Below are 19,962 nucleotides of genomic sequence, written 5' to 3' on the forward strand. Positions count from 1 at the left end.
TGCGGTGGGGGGCATCGTCGACCACGTCGAGGGGGAAATTGCGGTCCTTGAAGAAGGAGGCCATCTGGGATGTGCGTTTTTGGAACTGGTCCTCCTGGGAGCAGATGCGGCGGAGTCGAAGGAATTGGGAGAATGGGATGGCGTTTTTACAGGGGGCAGGATGGGAGGAGGTGTAGTCCAGGTAGCTGTGGGACCGCCCACTCCTGTTCGTATTTCTTATGGTCTTTTACTACTCTATTACTATAATTAGATTAATATAGAATAAAAAGAGGAAAATTTGTAATATATCATTAGTCATGGCTCTTTCATTTCCTGTTGGGTATTTTTGAAAGCAAACAGTAATTGTTTAAATGTTTGCCACTGTCTATTTACCATTGAATCTTTTAATGTATTTTTCCAATCAATCACAGCTGATTTCATCTTCATAATTACTTTTGTTTAGATTTAAGAACCTGGTTTCAGAATGAACTACATTAAAATTTAGTGGAAAATTCTAATCATACTGATTTGACTATTACCTCAAAAAGGTTCTGTTACAACAAGATTATTAACGAGCCCCTTCTCATTGCATAATGTTCAAATGGTTGATGCCAGAGTTGGTCCTTCAACATATTGCTCCAGAAAATACTCAAACATATTCCAGAATTCTTCTTCTATAGCTTAGTACTTGTTAGATTTACCCAATTTATGTAGTCACCCACAATTACTGCATTGCTCTTGCTACTTGCACCTCTAATTTCCAGATTAATATTGTTCTCTATATTTTCACATTTGGTGGCCTTACAAATATTTGTTATTACTTGCTATTTTTCAGCTCTACCTGAACAAATTCTATATCCTGCTATTCTAATTGAAGATCTTCCCTCGCTAATAGAACAATTACACCCCATTTTATCAATAGCACTCCAACTCTTTTACCTATCGTCCCTAAATATTGAATATCCTTTAGTTTCAGCTCCCAATCTAGGTCACATTGCAGCAATGTTTCTGTATTGGCAATTATATGACAACCCTTACTTCTATTAATGCCAACAAATCTCTTAAGTGTTTGTAGCATTCACAGCAAGTTAGGTAGAGTGCATTTAACTGTCTTTCTGATGCTATAATCGTGGGTATGTTCGCCAAGCTGGGAAGTTGATTTGCAGACATTTGATTCCCTGTCTCGGTGACATCTTCAGTACTTTGGAGCCTCCTGTAAAGCACTGCTGTACTGTCTCTTCTGGAATTTACTTGGTTCTGTTTCCACTGCTTCCGGTTGTTCACTGTAGTGGGCGGTATTTTGGGTCTAAGTCTAGGTGCTTGTGGATGGAGACCGTGGATGAGTGCCATGCTCATAAACAGATGGTCATGCTCAGACATCAACTCACCAGAACAAAAGACCCTATACCCATCTTGTGCAGGGCAAATGTAATTTACAAGATTCCATGCAAGGACTGCACAAAACACTAAATAGGGCAAATGGGCAGACAACTAGCAATCCACATCCACAAACACCAACTAGCCTCTAAACCCCATGACCAACTGTCCCTAGCAGCCATACAGATAAACGACAAGGTCTACAAATTCGACTGGAACAACACAAGCTAAACAGAGGACAGCCAGAGAATTTCTAGAAGCATGGCACTCATCCATGGATTCCATCAACAAACACATAGACCTAGACCCAATATACCGGTCACTGCAACGAACAACCAGAACTGGCAAGTGGAAGCAGCAGGAATGGAACCAAATGAATTCTAGAAGACAATGCAGCAGCGCTTCACAGGAGGCTCCAAAGTACTGAAGATGTCACCTAGGCTGGGGATGAAACATTAGTAAATCAACTTCCCAGCTTGGCGAACATACGACAACTCTGGCAACCGGCACCCTAGCTTCAAATCTTTATGCAAACCTTGTCTTTCTGATACCATTCTGTAACTTGACCTTAGCTGATAATAAGAATAGTTTCTGCTGCTTTCTACTATTATCGCCAGCTTTTCTATTTCCCATAACTAGCTTTGTTTTATTCTATCCGAATTCCCTCTTAGGTCTCCATTTCCCTGAGAAGCCAGATTAAATAAATCCTCCTCAACAGCACTAGCAAATCTCCTTGATATCAGTCCTACTTCTGATAAAAGGTTAAAAAGTGTGACGCCGGAAAAGCACAGCGTGGCATTACAGGTAGATAGGGTGGTTAAGAAGGTGCAAGGCATGCTTGCTTTCATTGCTCAGATCTTTGACTATAGGAGTTGGGACGTTATGTTGAGGTTGTACAGGATTGGTGAGGCTTCTTTTGGAGTACTGTGTGCAGTTCTGGACACCCCGCTATAGGAAGGATATTATTAAACTGGAGAGGATTCAGAAAAGATTTACCAGGATGTTACCAGGAATGGAGGGGTTGAATTATAAAAGGCTGGATAGGCAGAGACTTTCCTCACTGGAGCATAGGAGCTCGAGTGGTGTCTTTATAGAGGTTTATAAAATCATGAGGGGCATACAAAAGGTGGATAGCAAAAGGGTCTTTTCTCTAGGGTGGAGGAGTTCAAAAGTAGGGGGCATACTTTTAAGGTGAGAACAAAAGTTTTTAAAAAACAGATATGAAGGGCAATTTTTTTTTCCGAAAACCAGAGTAGTTCACGTGTGGAGTGAACTGCCAGAGAAAGTGGTAAATGCAGGTTTGGTTACAATATATAAAAAAACATTTGCATAAGTACGTGAAAAAGGAAAGATTCGGAGGATACAGGTCAAAAACAGGTAAGTGGGACTAGTTTAGTTTGGGAACATGGTCAGTGTGGAATAATTGGACTGAGGGGTCTGTTTCCATGCTGTGTCATCTTGACGCTATAACTGTTTCCAATACTGGTGAAATCTAAAGCCGTGCCTCCTGCACCAAATTTTCCAGCCATTTGCTTATCGCTCAATCTTACTATTTCTATATGTACTTGCATGTGGTCCAGGCAGTAATTCTGACATTACTCCCTTAGAAGTTCTGCTTTTTAAGTCGTTATCTTAGAGATCATGTCTTTCACAAATCATGGAATAAAGCTTAAACCTACAATTTCAAATAAATTCACTATTTCAGCTAGTGTAACATAATTTGAAAATCAAAATGTACCTGATTTCTCATGTTGGATCTCAAACTCTGCGCCAGCAGAGCCAAGAAGAGATGCTCCATGTTTCAAAAGCCGTGATATATCAAATCTATCAAAGCTCAAACGATCCAAAGATGCTTCATCTGTTGAAATTTGTGCAACAGTCTCTAAAATTAAATTCAACAGAAATTATAAATAATTACAGAAACCAATACAGCAATCCATATTGAACAAAAATACAAGAATTATTACAGATTTTTATTTTTAACCTTTGGAAAGAAAAACATTGCAAGTCCATCAAATGATATCTTTAGCTCACTTTCATATATGTGAATTTGCTTTCCTTGTAACTAGTTCTGGTCACAAAGTAAAAATGGACACAAGTACAATCAGATACAAAAAAAGTTAAACCTGAAGCTCAACCAAATTATAGAATCAACAACGGTTACAAGACAAAAGGAGGTCATTTGGCTTATCACTTTAAAAAGTTAGCTCTCCGCACGAGCTAATCAATTCGACCCACTCCTCTGACTTTCTGTAATTCAACCATTAATTCAAACTTTGAGAACTCTACATGTGGTAAAAAGCATTAAGCATTCTTATAGTACAATGGTTTTGTGAATGTAACTTGAAGAATCCATCAATAGCTGCAGTGCAAAGGAACATGCTAGGCATTCAACAATACCATCAATAACCGATAAGACACCACATGGTAATGGATAAAAGAGAACAGTACTAACTCATGCTGCTCATCAAGAGCTGATGCAGACAATTGAATGAATGGCTTCCATTTGTGTCATAACACTTCTTTGATTCTCTAATGTAGTTTCTACATACACAATTTATAGTCCCAACAGTATAATTTGCAAATTTGAGTGCGGTTTTCCATCCAATTTAACAAGTTGTTTTTATTAACAATGAATAACCGAGGCCACATCACAGAGAAAATTAGTCACATTCTACTATTTAGAGTACCTGCCCATTCTCCTTTTGCTCTGTCTCCTGCCACTCAGATAAATTCTTAACTAAGTCAAGAAATTGCCTTTGAACTCACCAGTTTCAACTCCAAGCTCTTTCAAGGACAATATCAAATGTGTTCTGGAACTCTACAAAATTAATATCTATAGACAGACAGTTTAATTTAGCCACCACTTCAAAAATGTCCAAACAAATTTGTCAAACGTGATCTATCCTTTAGAAATTCAAGCTGAGTCTATAATCGCCTCAAATTTTTCAAAATGTTGATTCATCATATCCTAACTAATTTTAACAATTTCCCAATAATAAATGTCAGGCTAACTAGTTTATAATTCCCTATCATGAAGTAGTTCTGTACTGAAATAGAAACGTCAACTCTCCACAGATGCTGCTAGATCTGCTGAGTTTCTCCAGCATTCTGTTTGTTCAGATTCCCAGCATCCTCAGTAATTTTCGTGATATAATTCCCTGGTTTCTGGCATCAGCAAACGTTCCTAAAATTGAAGGGTGTCATGCACAATTTTCAATTTACAAATTCATCCAGTTTACTATGGACAGTCTGTTTCATCCCATTGAAATCACCTGTACCTTAGCAGTTCAGTTTTCTGTGAAATGCTATTTTAATATGATTACTATTAAATAAATGCTCATGCATTGTTAGTCAATTGTTAGCAAGAGGTCATGATAGGTTGATGGTGTGGTGTATTATACTTTACATCGGATTTCACTTTGAAATATAGTAGAACCAATGATTTAAAGAAGGAAAATTATTAGACTTAACTTGGTTACAAATAGTTATCTTCATGAATAAAGAGAATGGCAATACCTTGTTTTATCTTTGGAGTAGGGTTCCATTCAGATACATTCTTCACAATAGCTTCTACTGCTTGGCCAGCTGCAATGCGAGTGTCCCAGTTAGGGCTGCGTAAATATGTTAATACCTACATTTTTCAAAAAGAAAAAAGATAATTTAAAAAGTATTCCTCAATATTTACTTGATTGAAATCATAGCCCGTATAAATAAATTAAAACAAGCAATTCACAAATTCATTATGACATTAACGATTACAGAATACTCCTTTCCATGGGTGTTGTGACTGAAGGTTAATCAATCACGTTGGATTAAGAAAAAAAACACAATCAAACAATCTGCTTAGCCACGTAAAGAGAGAAAATTGAAGCCAACATTTTTAATACATCAGTATTGAAGTATTCAGCTTTGAACTTGGCTGAATTTTTAAAAACATTTTACTGTTCTGATCAAATGCAAGCAATCTTACTTTTACAACGGAACTCATGAATTAGGTGTCTACACTGAATAAAGTGACCAATGATATTACTAGTACCTATGCTAAATGGAATTCCAATGCCAAGTATTATTGTATCAGTTTTGACTGAAGTAGGACAATCATACAACTACAGCTTACATCCAGGACAGAGCAACAGCTCAAGAATGGTGGAGAATACAGTTAAGGGCAGCTCAACGCTACACTCTCATTATTGCCTGTTCACTCTTCATCCTCTTTATGTGACATGCTGAACAAAATTATCTACTACACCAATAACACAGGGCAACTACTTTACACACAACACCAAAACAAGTTCTTCCACTACAACATCATCACATCTCAGCTCACATCTGCAACTATAATTATGGTACATTCCCTACTGCATATGGTTGAGATTTCTAGCAATGTCCTACTGGTCGAAAGACATTGGCTATGGTGCAGTCTAGTAGGGTACACAGAAGGAAGCAAGTCTGAGATTTTGCAGTTTCAGTCAGTGGATGATGCTCTGTATAATCTACCCTAAGTTGTAACTCGCAGCAAGTGAAGAGACTGATTTGCAATATGGTCAAGATGAACCTTTGGAGAATTAAATATCACTGTCAGCGACCTGAAGGGATCAATCAAAAAGGTTTCACAACAAGAAATTCATCACTTTTCTTTGCCTAATTTCTCAATGGAGGTAAAGTGAAGTTGCTCTCTGCTGACCTCTAAGAAAACAGCTCATAAAGATCTAGTGATCCCTTTGATGCAAATACCCCCTTTCCAGAGTTAGTTGGAAACTGCTTGGAAAACAAATTCTTTCTGGCAATATTTTTAAACTTCAATTTCTTTATAGGAGGACTTTTAATAAAATGAAAACAGCTGATATTAATTAATATTTTATCGTGGGGTTAAAAAAAAGGACACCTTTCACAATGTCTCCCAATGTCTTTCCAAATGTAACAAGATTCATTGAGCATAATTTTCAGTTATATGCTATTTTCACCTAAATATAACCACAACACTACAAAGACTTGAAAATTGAGCACTTCAGTATGATACTGAAGATTCATAGCATTGTAAGAAGTGCTTAATATGTCATGGCACAAGTCCAGTTTTTCCACCCAACTGACCATTACAGGGTCAACCAAACCATTTGAAGGGAAGTTCATAGCATCCTAAATAATTACACCACTAAAACATCTTCTGGTCATTTAACTTACTGTTCTGTGGGACCTTGCAGAGCATAACGTTGTGGCCATGTTTGCCTGTATTACAATTGAGATTACAGTTCAAAATGACTTCATTAGCTGGAAAGCACTCCTGTAGCACTCAAACGACATGAAAAAGCAGTTATGTAAATTAAAATCCTCCCCTGCAGTTACTCTTCCTGTCTTGTTATTGGTTTTTAACATTTTAAAAAGTATAATATTTATAGAAAATTTCTATCCTTCCCTGAAGGCAGACTCTAGGTTAAGATTTCACTCTTCAATCACCTACTGTTCTAAAGTACTTTGAGCAAATACTATCAATTACAACTAGACTTACATCTCAAAATAACTACTTGGACAATAATTAGCAATTTATAAATTTACAACACAACAGAAGTTAGTATCATCTGGATGATTGAAGGCAGGTGTGATGGAGTGCTAAAGTCATGTTCTAAAACAATTTTGCAAGGGTCTTTGATGGTGAACGGTCAACATTTACCATTATTATTCCTCAGAAGCAGACTGCAACTTTACTTATTTAGTGAAAGTGCAGCTCAACATGAAATGCTGAGGTTGCAGTCAATTATTACTGCTCCACTATTAGCTGTTTTGTGGAGCTCAAACTCTAGAATCTTCAACCCCTGCAAAACTAGAACACAATGAAATCAATCGATATGGTGAAAACCCTCATACCTTCACTCAAGTTTGAATAAGTCTAACATTTTTAAAATATAGTTTGTTTAGTATAACTGAGTGTTCACTGGGTAATAACTATCGAACAACAGATCCACCTAATTTTAAAAAAGTTTGTCTCTTGTTAAAATGCCCCTTATGACAAAGAGACAAAACATTATGTGACTGTATCATCTACTAAAGAAGTTAGTGAGAATTGCAAGATATTCCCATAAAACCAAATGTGGCTCCCCACACCCCCACAAAATTAAAATGTAGCCTGTGGAGAGAAAAAAAAAATCATGTCGAGACCAAGGTTCACATTAGATTTCTCTAGAGTATTTTGGCCTGACATCCAATTATATAAATGTTCCAAATAAAGGAGGAATATTGTTTTTAGCAAATCATTTTCCCCCATGGGTCAGGCAGAAATGATAAACCCCATATAAAAGATTAAAACACATCATACAAAAATGGCCAAATGAGTAATAAATCTGGAGGATTGGGATTACAGCAAACAAGGACCAAAAACTGATATGAAAAGACTAGAATACAAATGCAATCTTATAAAAACAAAATGGACTGCAAAAGCTTCTCCAGGTACTTATACATAAAAAGGAAACATTTGGTTAAGACAAATATTAAAAGAGTCCATTAAAAGAGTCAGGAGGATTTGTAATGGGAATGAAGAAAGAGCAAAGCAGTAAATGATTACTTCTTGTCTGTTTTCACTTAAGATGATACAAGAAATATTCCAGAATTAGAGATGAAGGTGATTAGGGAGAATGAGGAGTTGAAGGGAATTTGAATTAGTAAGAAGTTGTATGAGAGAAATTAATGGACCTGAAAGTTGATAAGTTCCTGGGGCCTGACAGTCTACTTCCCAGTGTGATTTTTTTTTTCTCTCCACAGGCTACATTTTAATTTTGTGGGGGTGTGGGGAGCCACATTTGGTTTTATGGGAATATCTTGCAATTCTCACTAACTTCAGTGTGTAGAATGAAGTAACCAGAGAGATAATCAATGCATTGATAATGATCTTCCAAAATGTCATAGATCCTGGAATCATTCCTGCAGAATGGAAGCTTGCAAATTTAACCTCATATTTAAGAAAAGAGCAAGGAAAAGAAAAACAGGACACCATAGACCCATTAGCCTTATATCAGTAGTAAGAAAAATTCTCAAATCTACCATAAAATGATGTGATATATGGACACTTGGATAATAAATGTCGGATTGGGGATAATCAGCATTGATGGCAAATAGAAAATAGTGCTAGACAAACTTGATGGACAACTCATGCTGATAAGCATTTTGTGTTTAATACTAACAAAATTGATAAAGTTGAGTCAATGGACATACAACATCTAGGTTTTTGAGAAGCTTTTGAAAAAGGTGCCCCACAGTAGATTGATTAGCAAAATTAAAGCACAATGGACACGACATAACATGGATTAAGGATTGGGTATTAGATCGGAGACAGTAAGAATAAACATGGCATTCTTTTGTTGGAAGACTGAGACTAGTGCGGTACCAGAAGGATCAGTAGTTGGGCATCAGCTGTCACAATGATACACCATGCAATCTGAATTTGGTAACTGGAGGCCCAAAATAATATTTTCAAATTTGTAGATAATAAAGATTCCAGAGGAGGAATGTGTGTTGTCAGGAGGATGTCAAACATTTTCAGAAAGATTTGGTCAGGCTTAGTGATTGGGCAAGAATGTGGCAGATGTCACATATATTGGAAATGTATGAATTATTCACTTTGGAAGAACAAATATGCAGAGTGCATTTCTTAATGGTAAAAGTTTGGAAAATGTACATGTAAAGAAAGGCATTCTTGTCAATGAGTCACCGAAAGCTAAAATGCTACTTCAACAAACGACTGGAAAGGCTAATGGAATGCTAGCCTTTACTGCAAGCGGATTTGCAAACAGGAGTACAATGTTGCCTCAATTATACAAGAGCTTCAGGACTGAATCTGGAGGATTGTGTGCACTTTTGGTCTGTTCTCAGGAAAGATATCATTACAATACTTGGAGAGTAACCAGATTTATTCCAGAGTTGACAGGTCTGTCCTAAGATGAGATTGGGTGAACTGCGCCAAATACTGTAGAGCAGTGCTTCTCAACGCCCCCTTCTTATCCTTGAAATCATGCAATGCTCCCAAATCACCAAAGTCTGTTTTTGCACATATAACTGCAATACACTGTAGTGCTGAAAACGGAAAACTTTTGTGAAATATGTTTTATATACAACAAAAAATAAATGTTATCATTACTGTTCTTACTGTCCACCTACTTTTGGCTCACTCTGCATAAAATTTAGTCTGTGATAGCAAAATAGTCAATGCGATCCTTGTGGTTCATGTTTTCTTGCTAAATCATATACATTCTGTTCAATTTTTGTCAAAAGCAATCTCAGGTCACCACGCTGAACAACATCCATGCGATTGCAGGTCTTATCTTGTATTCTGGCAATGGCACCGAATCCTTTCTCAAACGAATAAGAGATAGGAAATGATAGAGGCAAAGCAGTTTGCACTTCGCTTAATAGCGGGAAAAGACATTGGGCAGCATCTTGAATCCAAAAAAGGGGCTCACCCATTTGCGAAAACCAAATTTTCATTGCAGTGTCATTTTGGCGCTCTATCATTTCTTCCTGAAGGCGAATGCCCATTTCTTCTGCGCATGAGATAAAGGGGGTCAGTCAGCCATGTAGGGATTTCCATCATGATTTTAATCAGCAAATCATATTTTCATATCATCCTGCAATGCACGAATGTAAGCTGAGTAGATTAGTAATTGATCATCAGTAACATCCTCCACGATATTGTTTAAACTCGGGAACTGGTAAAACTCACGATGACCAATATTCCGATGAAAGAAACCAAGTTTCGCAATAAAAGATGCAACAGCATTCATTGCTTTCATGAAATTCACATTATCTCCTTGTACCTCCATGATCAGTGAATTGCACTTATTGAATATATCTGCAAGATATGCACACAGTCGTGTTTCACAGTTTCGGCTTTCATACAAAGGTTTTCATTATTTCTGTGTAGGAATTCGATGATAGAATCGAACAGTTCATGGAAACGATGGAGGCATTTTACTTTCGAGAGTCATCTCACTTCTATGTGTAGCAGCAATTGCAGAAATTCATCTTCATTATCTTTACAGAGTTCGCGGAGAAGTCGTTCATTCAGAGCACGTCTCTTTATATAATTTACCACATCTATCACCACTTGTAGAGAATGGTTGAGGGCTTCATTAAGTTTCTTTGCAGCCAGATGCTGCCAATGGATAATGCAATGTACTGTGAAAACATGGTGGCACTTCTCTCTTTAATAATGTGACAAATCCCTGATGTTGGCCAGTCACAGCACGCACGCCATCCATAGCACAAGCAACAATGTTTTTGAGGGGAACAGACTTTTTATCAAAATAATCCTTAACGCAGTCGAAGATAGTCTTACCTTTGGTATCGGTCGGTAGATCCAGAGCAAAAAGTAGTTCTTCTCTTATTTCAATTTTGTCGATGAAACGTAGGTACCCCAAAAGTAAAGCTTGATTTCCGCATATAGCACTTTCAATTTGTAAGGCGATTTCTTTCGATATCAAAAGGGAACATAATTGATCCTCAACATTTGAGGCCATTTCATCGGTGCGCCTTCTCACAGAATCATTGCTAAGAGGAATACGTTTGATAGTTATTGATGGTTCCTGATGTAGCACGTTGATAATACTTCGGCAATAGCTGGAAGTACCACAATTCACCCACGGAATGAGGTTTACCACATTTTGCAATTAGCTTCGCTATGTTGTATGATGCCACAAGGCCATCCACATTTGTGGCTCCCATCTTTGAAAAAGCAGTGGAAATCGATGGTCGCTGATTGAATTTATTCTTTAATGTTTGAAAATATGCCAAATCTTTGACCTTTTTGTCACTGTGTTTCTTTTCCAAATGTTTAATAAGACGGGAAGACTTCATGGCCTCGTTGGAAAAACTTTGTTCACAGAGCAAACACAGTGGTAACTGCTTATTAGATGAAGATTGAATAAAGCCATATCGCAAATACTCCATGCTATACTGCCTGCACTTTTCTTACTCGATGAGACCATTTTTACACTGTCGCTCGAATACCCTGATGGAATCGTGGGTATTACCTTATCACGATAATTTTAAGACGCTCAGACAAGTGGTAAAATCTGATTGGCTAATTAGCTGTAATGTGCATTCATTCTGTCACCCGGTAAAACAGTTGAAAAGCTGCGTTTCGTCTTCCTAGAAGTGACACAAGTTAGGTGATGTTGATCTCGGCAGTCGAATCAGTGCCATCTGCAAACGAGTTCAAATGGTTTGCCATTCACAGAGAAGACTGTCAACTATAGCGCAACAACCAATCAGAACGCACACCTCCATGGGTGCAGGGAAATAACAGACTCGTGTTATGCGACTATCCATCTGCACACAGCAATGTCCTTCAAGGACACGGCAGTCTTCCAAGTGATTGGTAAGCTCTCTACAAAGTTGTTCAGTGCTCCCTTGCTGCCCGCTTTGATTTCAACGCCCACCGAAGGAAGGCAAACGCCCCTTAGGGGGCGCTTCTGCCCCTGTTGAGAAACACTGCTATAGAGTTTCAAAAAACAAGAATTGGTCTACAAACTACAAATACATAAAACGGGTAGTCAGGGTGGATGCAGGCAAAATATTTCCACTAGTTGGGAAGTCCAGAACTGAGGGTGCCATTTAGTTTTGAGAGGAGATTTTTAACTGGGGTTAAAAAATATCATGCTGAATTTTAAGGTACTGTTTTACTCCTCAAAAAACAATATAGCTGCAAGAAAACATGAAGTAATTTTTAAAATCTCACTCATTATGAATTTTGTTTTGGGTGGGGAAGGATTGACACTATGGAGAAAACTAGGTGACACGAGGGAAGATGGGATCATAAAAACACAATTTGTTCTTGGTATTTTGGAATTGCTTCATTACCAAGACCTCTGACTGTGTCTCCCAGAAGAGTCAACATCCTAACAGACATCTTCAAACTTTCGGTGATGTACAAGTGCAAACTATGTTCAGAGACAAAATTTGTTAATTTCCATTTATAGAAAGACCATTCAAACACAGCTGTGCCAATATGTAAAGCAGTATGCAGAGTTACATTTTTTAAAAATCTATTTTGAAACAGCAGCCAAAAGACATCTGTAATAGACCTTGAATTACTGAATAATGGTCATATGTTGTAAGCACTGTCATTTCAAAGACATTCTGCAGAATTCCATAGTACAGAAAATAAAAATAATGATAATGAAGGAAATACACTTTTAAATGAAACTGATAATTGTTGCAACAGGTCTATACAGAAATTATTGTTCTTGTTCAAATTTAAGGTTCTCAAACATTCTCCAATCACTTCATAACTTTAGTCCACGTTGTGATATCATCCAGCCCTACTGGTCCCACTTCATCAGTCACCAAAGATAGTTATGATTGTTGGACGTCAGTCATCTCAGCTCCAGGTCTTGTCTGCAGGAATTCTTCAGGGTCATGCCCTATGTCTAATCATCTTCAGGTGCTTCAATGACCTTCTCTCCATCATAAAAGGTCAGAACTGGGAATGCTAGCCAATGATTGCGCAATGTTAAGCACCATTTTCAACTCCTCAGATACGGATGCAGTACATACTCAAATGCAAAAAGATCTAGAAAATATCCAGGCTTGGGCTGACAAGTGGTAAGTAACATTCACGCCACACAAGTCCAGGCAATGATCATCCCATCACCACCTCTTGACATTCAATGGTGTTACAACCACTGAATCCTCCATTATTAACATCCTTGGGGTTACCCTTGATCAGAAACCCAACTGGTCACATCACAAACATAGTTTGGAAGGTCAGAAGCTAGGGATCTGGCAAGTGACTCACCTCCTGACTCCCCAAAACCTATCCACTATTTGACAAGGCAGGTCGGGCATGTGATGGAATACTCCCCACTTGCCTGGGTGCAGCTCCAACACCACTCAAGGAGCTTGGTATCAACCATGACAAACCAGCCTGCTTAATCAGCACCACATCAACTCCCTCCACCACCAGCAGCAGTGCATATTATCTACAGGGTGCACTGCAGAAATTCACCAAAGATCCTTGCGCAGCATCTTCCAAACTCACGACACTTGCATCAGAAGGACAAGGCTGCAGCAGTCACATGGGAACACTACCACCTGCAAGTCTTCCTCAAAGCCACTCATCATCCTGACTTGGAAATAGAACACCATTCCTTCACTGCCGCTGTGCCAAAATCCTGGAATTCCCTCCCTATGGGCATTGCGGGTCAAACTACAGCACGTAAACTGCAGTGGTTCAAGGCTGCAGTTCACCACAACCTTCAAAGGCAACTAGGAATAGGCAATAAAATGCTGGACACCAGTGATGCCCACATCCCATGAATGGATTTAAAATAAAAAAGCTCTGTTAATGCAAATGAATATATAAATACTGCTTAAACTGCTTATGAGATTTTAACTTAGCCCTCTCCTCCCTTTTACATAATGTGTTCAAGACTCGCAGTAAAAATACTTCAACTCAACCCTTGTTTTAGATTTAAAGCTTGGGGATAAAGGTATGATCCCTGGTTATTAATCCTTCTAACAATTAAAGAACTGCCTCCTTATCCACCTTAGCTATGGTCCTCAATCTTATACACCTCGGTCAGTTCCCCTCTCAACCTTTGCATTCTAAGGAAAACAGTCACAGCATATCCTCATTGCTCAGATTCTGCAACCCAGGCAGCATCCTTGTAAATCTCCTCTGCACCCTCGCTACGGCAATCACCTCCTTCCAAAGGTAGCGACCATAACTACACATAGTACTCCAGTTGAGGCTTAACAAGTGTTCCAGTATTAACATCCTTGCTCATGTTAGATGCTTGGCTAAAGGCAGGTATCACACACGTCTTCTTATTCACCATATTCATTTGCCCTGCTATCTTCACGGTTCTGTGGATATTACATCAAGGTTACTCTGATGATCAGTACTTTCCAAGTTCTGACTATTTATAGTGTAATTTCCTTGCCATAGTAGCCTTCCTAAACACATTATCTCAGACTTTGCAGGATTGAGTTCTATTTCCCACTGCTTTGCTCAATGGAGCAGTCTGGTGATAGCCTCCTCCAAGTTATGGCGATCCTTCTTACTATTTACTACCCTACCAATTTTCATGTCATCCATAAACATCTTGAAAAGACTATATCTTTCTATTTTTCTGCATTTTTGATTTTTATTAAGAATTATACCGCTAGAGATGTGCCAGCATGAGGCAGCGCACAAACTGAGATTCAGCCAGCCCAAGTAGATAAGTTGTAAGTGGAATTATGATCAGTTGTACATGACATGGGCCATCAACTTGTCAACAATCTGACTGCCGCCCGGGTAGCTGAACAGCCTGTGGGTATGCTTGACACTGGCAGAAACACTTGGACCTTTGGAAAGGGAGATGGTGTGTCTTTCTCTCCAATACCGAAGCACTCAAGAAATCCCTTATTAACTATTGTGAGTTCATTTTCCCTCATTAATTGCATAGTAACTAGCCAGTAACTAGGAGACTTTTAGTTAACGTACCAGTAACTTCTGAACTCTGTAAAGAGGTGAAAAGGACCTGAAGAGAGAGCTCAAAGAACAGAAAGACCTGGCAAGTAAAAGGATCATCTTAAGGAACACTGGACTGGGGCCACTGAACTAGTTTCCCATTTTCTTTCACCCCTCCATTCATAAACAATGCTTTTCTTGCTTTCTGCCAACACATGGAGAGATTTAGAAAGGACTTAGAGGTTGAATTGGTATAGTTATGTGTCAACAATTCACAATTGTTTACCTGTAGTTAGATCCGTTTAATTATAATAAATAGTAATCCTTGTTAAGCACAGAAACCTGGTGCTTTCTGTTAGCCTGGATTTGACAGATAAATTGGGGAAGTTCTGTACATTATTAAGATATTTAACTTTTGTGACAAATCCAAGAAGACTAGGGTTTGACTATTAGTTTGCTCCCCTGATGAAGCATGACACCCCTACATTTTACAAATCATTAATGTATACTATAAATTGCAAGGACCACAGCAGACAGTCTTGCTGAACCACCCTGGAAACAGGCTTCCATTGTCAGAAACATCCCTCTATCCTCTGCTGCCTGCCTGTGGATTCAACTTAGCCTTGGATCCAAAGGGCTTCTATGATCAGTCTGCCACAGGGGACCTCATAAAAAGCCTTGCTAAAGTCCACGTAGAACAAATCAAATGCATTACCCTTACCAATATTCCCAATTACTTGTTTAAACAAATCCAATCAAATTTGTCAAACATAACCTTCCCTTAACAATCTCATGCCCACTAGCCCAATTAATCCATGTTCCTAAAAGTACAGATTCATTCTTTCCCTCAATTCTTATGAATATCTCCCCCATCACCAAGGCTAAACTGACTGTGTAATTTTCTGGTCTCTCCATTCCTCTCTTTTTTAATAGGACATTAGCAGTCCTCCATAACGTTTATTTGTAATCTCAGGAGCTACTCTAATGTTATCCAAAAAGGCTGCCACTCTGGGCACTCCTTGGTGTATGTTCTCCAGTACCCTTTGTTTTCAGCTTGTGCCATTTTTTCAAAGGCCAAGAGAGTGTACTCATACAATCTTTTGTGAGTATTTTTAGTAATATTCTTCGTGGATGAACCAGCAAGCTCCAGGTGAAAGCAGGTACACTTCAGACTAAATAATTTTTTGTTTGGTAAAGGAAGCCCCAGAAGTCTAAAGAGGAACTGCGATTTTCTGGCATTCGATTATCCGAATTTTCGCATTTCCGAACAAGATCGCAAGGTCCTGATGTTGGCTAAACTGTGTTATCCGGCATTCGATTATCCAAACTTCAATTACCCAAACAAAATATTCTCTGCCCATGTTATTCAGATAATCAAGTTCCTCTGTATTGTGTTTGTTGTGATTTTCCCTTGCAACTTGCTCCAAATGCCAGATAAATTTAAGTTGTGAAACAAAGATAGAAATAAAAATAGGCAGTGCTGGAAAAGCTTAGCAGGTCTGGCAGCATCTGTTAACATTTCGGGTCTGGGGACCTTTCCTCAGAAAGACAGTAATGCATATTTTTCAATTCCTTCTTAACAAAAGAAGTTCACATGCATTTACAGTGTGATGACAAAAATGTAAAGATGCATGAGTGTGTGGTGCTCATGAACGTGGCTGCAATGCTGTTTTCCCGCTGACCTTGAGAAAGGGAGGAGGCAAAACTAGGAGCAAGCACTGCTTCAACGACACCTGAAGAATGGCTGAAAAATTCATACACCATTTAAGCTAAAGAATTTTTTTTTTGTTTTGCAGGATCCAGAAATTCAAAGTAAGTGAGCACTATTGCCTGCTGTCTTGATTATTTGATTTTTCCTTTTGTAAAATTTTATAGTGGAACTTTGCTACAGATTTGAAACACTATGAATCCAGTAGAGCTAAGGATCTAAAAATAGCATACATCAAAACACCCTGCTATTTTTAAACGGAAATGTGAAAATGTTTGCACTTAAAACTAGTCTCTCTTGCACAATAGGGGGAAAAAAGTGATAAGGGTTTGCAGAGTAAGGGAGTCTGGAGTCCAAATTGCTAGATCCTGCTTTGCTATAAGATGTGCGATCTATTAAGCAGACTAATAGCCTGGCACTGTGCCTGAACCACCAAATGTTCAGACAAAATGCAAAATAAGTTGTGTAAGAAAAAGAACAACTATGGATGCTGGACATCTGAAACAAAAACAAATTGCTGGAGAAACTCAGCAGATCTGGTAGCATCTGTGAGAAGAAAACAGAGTTAACATTTCAAGTCCAGTTACTCTTTATCAGTACCATTAGTAGCTAGGAAAAAGAGGTATTTATGCTGAAGCTGAAGTTGGGAGCAGGAGTGATCTGATCAGATAGGTGGAGATGGAGCGCAGAGAGAGAGAGAGAGAGAGAGAGAGAGAGATATGAAAGGAGAGGTAACATAACAGGTCAGGACAGAATGAGTCCTAGGGGTCGCAGTAGTCTAGCTGTCAGTCCCGAGATGCTCCTGATGTATGGTAGTGTGGCTAGTCCTTTTGGTTGTGGTATGTCCTCGTTCCGTGGTCTTTCTCTTAGGCATCTGTTGATGAAGTTGCGCGGGTATCTGTTTTTGGCGAATACCTTGTATAGGTGTTCCTCTTCTTCTTTTTGCAGTTCTGGTGTACTGCAGTGTGTTGTGGCCCCTACTACTGCGATTCCTAGGACTCATAACGGCACACAAACCAACAGCCACGCTCAGACAACTCACCAGAACGAAGGACCCGATACCCAACATGAGCAAAACTAATGTAATGTACAAAATACCATGCAAGGACTGCACAAAACACTATATAGGACAAACAGGAAGACAGCTAACAATCAGCATACATGATCAACAACTAGCCACGAAACGACACGACCAGCTATCCTTAGTAGCCACACAGACAGACAACAAGCAACATGAATTCGACTGGGACAACACTACTATCATAGGGCAAGCCAGACAGAGAACAGCCAGGGAATTCCTAGAGGCATGGCATTCATCCACAAACTCCATCAACAAACACATCGACCTGGACCCAATATACCAACCACTATAGCGGACAGTTGAAACTGACAACCGGAAGCGGCAGGGACAGACCACTATAAACACCGGAGGAAACATCAAAGAAGCGCTTCGCAGGAGGCTCCCAAGCACTGATGATGTCGCCTAGCCAGGGGACGAAACGTTTGCAACAAAAACTTCCAGCTCGGCGAACAGAACCACAACAACGAGCACCTGAGCTACAAATCTTCGCACAAACTTTGAAGAATAAGTAATATTAAGAAGAGAAATCTGAGTTAATGTATCAGATCCTGTGACTCATCCTCAGAACTGATGGTAGCTAGGAAGGTGTTGGTTTATATGCAGACGATAGGGAAAAGGGAAGGGGTAAAGGCTAGGTGGGAATAGAGCCCGAACAGTTGGGCAGACAAAAGAGTGGATAGCAATGTGGCTCAGCGAGTGAACAGCTGTTAATGCAGACTGATACTGGCTAACAATAAACCTATTCTGTGTAATGGCTGACTATGTGATAACCATGCCTAGTGTGTGGGGTTGGGGGCTAGGACGTGGGATAGTTCGGGCCCTAAAATTATTGAACTCGATATGGAGTCTGGAGGATTGCAGACCAACCAAGTGGAAAATGAGGTGTTGTTCTTCCAGCATGCACAGAGGGCATTAGGTTTAGGGTGAGAGGGGAAAGATTTAAAAAGGGACTCAAGGGGTAATTTTTTCATGCAAAGCGAAGTATATGTATGGAATGAGCTGCCATAGAAAGTAGAGGAGGCTGATACAAATACAATATTTAAAAGGCATGTAGATGGTTATATGAATAGGAAGGATTTAGAGAGACATGGGCCAAGTGCTGGCAAATGGGACTAGAATAGTTTAGGATATCTGGTCAGCATTGACACGTTTGACTGAAGAGTCTGTTTCTGTGCTGTATATATCATAGAGTCTTAGGGTTGTAATGCGATAATGGCCTTTGGAGCATGTTAAAAATGGGTGACTGTGTTAATAACAACCAATATCATAACAGGATGGACACGGACAGGTAAAAAAACACGGAATGATGGAATTGGGCTCTAAAGTTATCTAAATAATCAAGTTCTAGAGGCTGCAGGGTCACCAAGTGGAAAATGAGATGATGTTCTTTGTGTTTGCAGTGCGGCTCACTCGAATACTGCAGCAAGCCTACGACAGAAATGTTGGCTAGGGAGCACAGTGTGTTGAAGTGCCAGGCAACTGAAGGTCTAAGTCATTTTTGCAGGCGGAACACAGGTGTTCTGCAAAGTAGTCACCTAGTCTGTTTCATCTCCCCAGTGGAGAAGGGAATAGGTGACATATCATTGGACACTTATGAGGAATCCTCTGCCCATCCCACAGATGATTTCACCTGCCTCCAATATTCTTCCTCCACCTGCACATCTCCATGCATTTGACCTATTCATGGAGAACTGTTGGCACGACATTGGTGGCTTTAACTTCTCTGTCCCCCTCACCCATTTGAACTGACCACACTCCCTACTCTCCAATCGAATCCTGACTTTGTCATCAAGCCTGCCAACAAAGGTTTTTTTTTTGTCTGGTGTTCTGACCTCTACATCGCAGAGGCTGAGTGTCAGCTCTAAGACACCTCTACCTCTCTCTCCCTGGACTATGACCCCAGCATCGAACATCAGGCCATTGTGTCCACGATTGAATTCAACCTCATCTCATCTGGCGATTGCCTGTCAATAGACTCCTAGCTCATAGGCTGTACAAGGATGGGAGGCTATTTCGATCTAATCCCAAAATCCACAAACAGAACTGACCTGAGAGACCCATCGTTTCTGTCTATTCCTACCCCATGGGACTTATTTCTTTTTATATCAACTCTATCTTTTTCTCCTCTTGTCCCATACCTCCCCACTTACATAGTGATTCTTCTGATGCTTTATGTTAACTTTGAAACTTATAGCTTGGAACCAGCAGCCACCTCCTCTTCATCACAGACATCCCCTTACATGTTCATCCCTATCAAGATGGTCTCAGGGCCCACCACTTCTTCCTGAGCTCATCCTCACTTTGAACAACTTCTCCTTTTAAGTCATCTCACCTTCTTCAGGTCAAAGATGTGGCCATGGGTGTCTGCATGGG

General features: G+C 39.4%; 1 protein-coding gene across 2 annotated transcripts in view; it reads right to left on the reverse strand.

Moving 5' to 3' along the window:
- btaf1 (BTAF1 RNA polymerase II, B-TFIID transcription factor-associated) overlaps positions 1–19,962 on the reverse strand; it is a 126,505-nt gene that overhangs the window by 91,262 nt on the left and 15,281 nt on the right. For both annotated transcript variants that reach the window (XM_043712510.1, XM_043712509.1), the window contains exons 3-4: positions 4,876–4,990; positions 3,095–3,238 (exon numbers count right to left, since the gene is read on the reverse strand). In XM_043712510.1, the coding sequence (XP_043568445.1) occupies positions 3,095–3,238; positions 4,876–4,990 (259 nt within the window). The remainder of the gene's footprint in view (positions 1–3,094; positions 3,239–4,875; positions 4,991–19,962) is intronic.

Source organism: Chiloscyllium plagiosum, chromosome 22 (genome assembly GCF_004010195.1).
Source record: "Chiloscyllium plagiosum isolate BGI_BamShark_2017 chromosome 22, ASM401019v2, whole genome shotgun sequence".
NCBI classification, from domain to species: Eukaryota; Metazoa; Chordata; class Chondrichthyes; order Orectolobiformes; family Hemiscylliidae; genus Chiloscyllium; species Chiloscyllium plagiosum.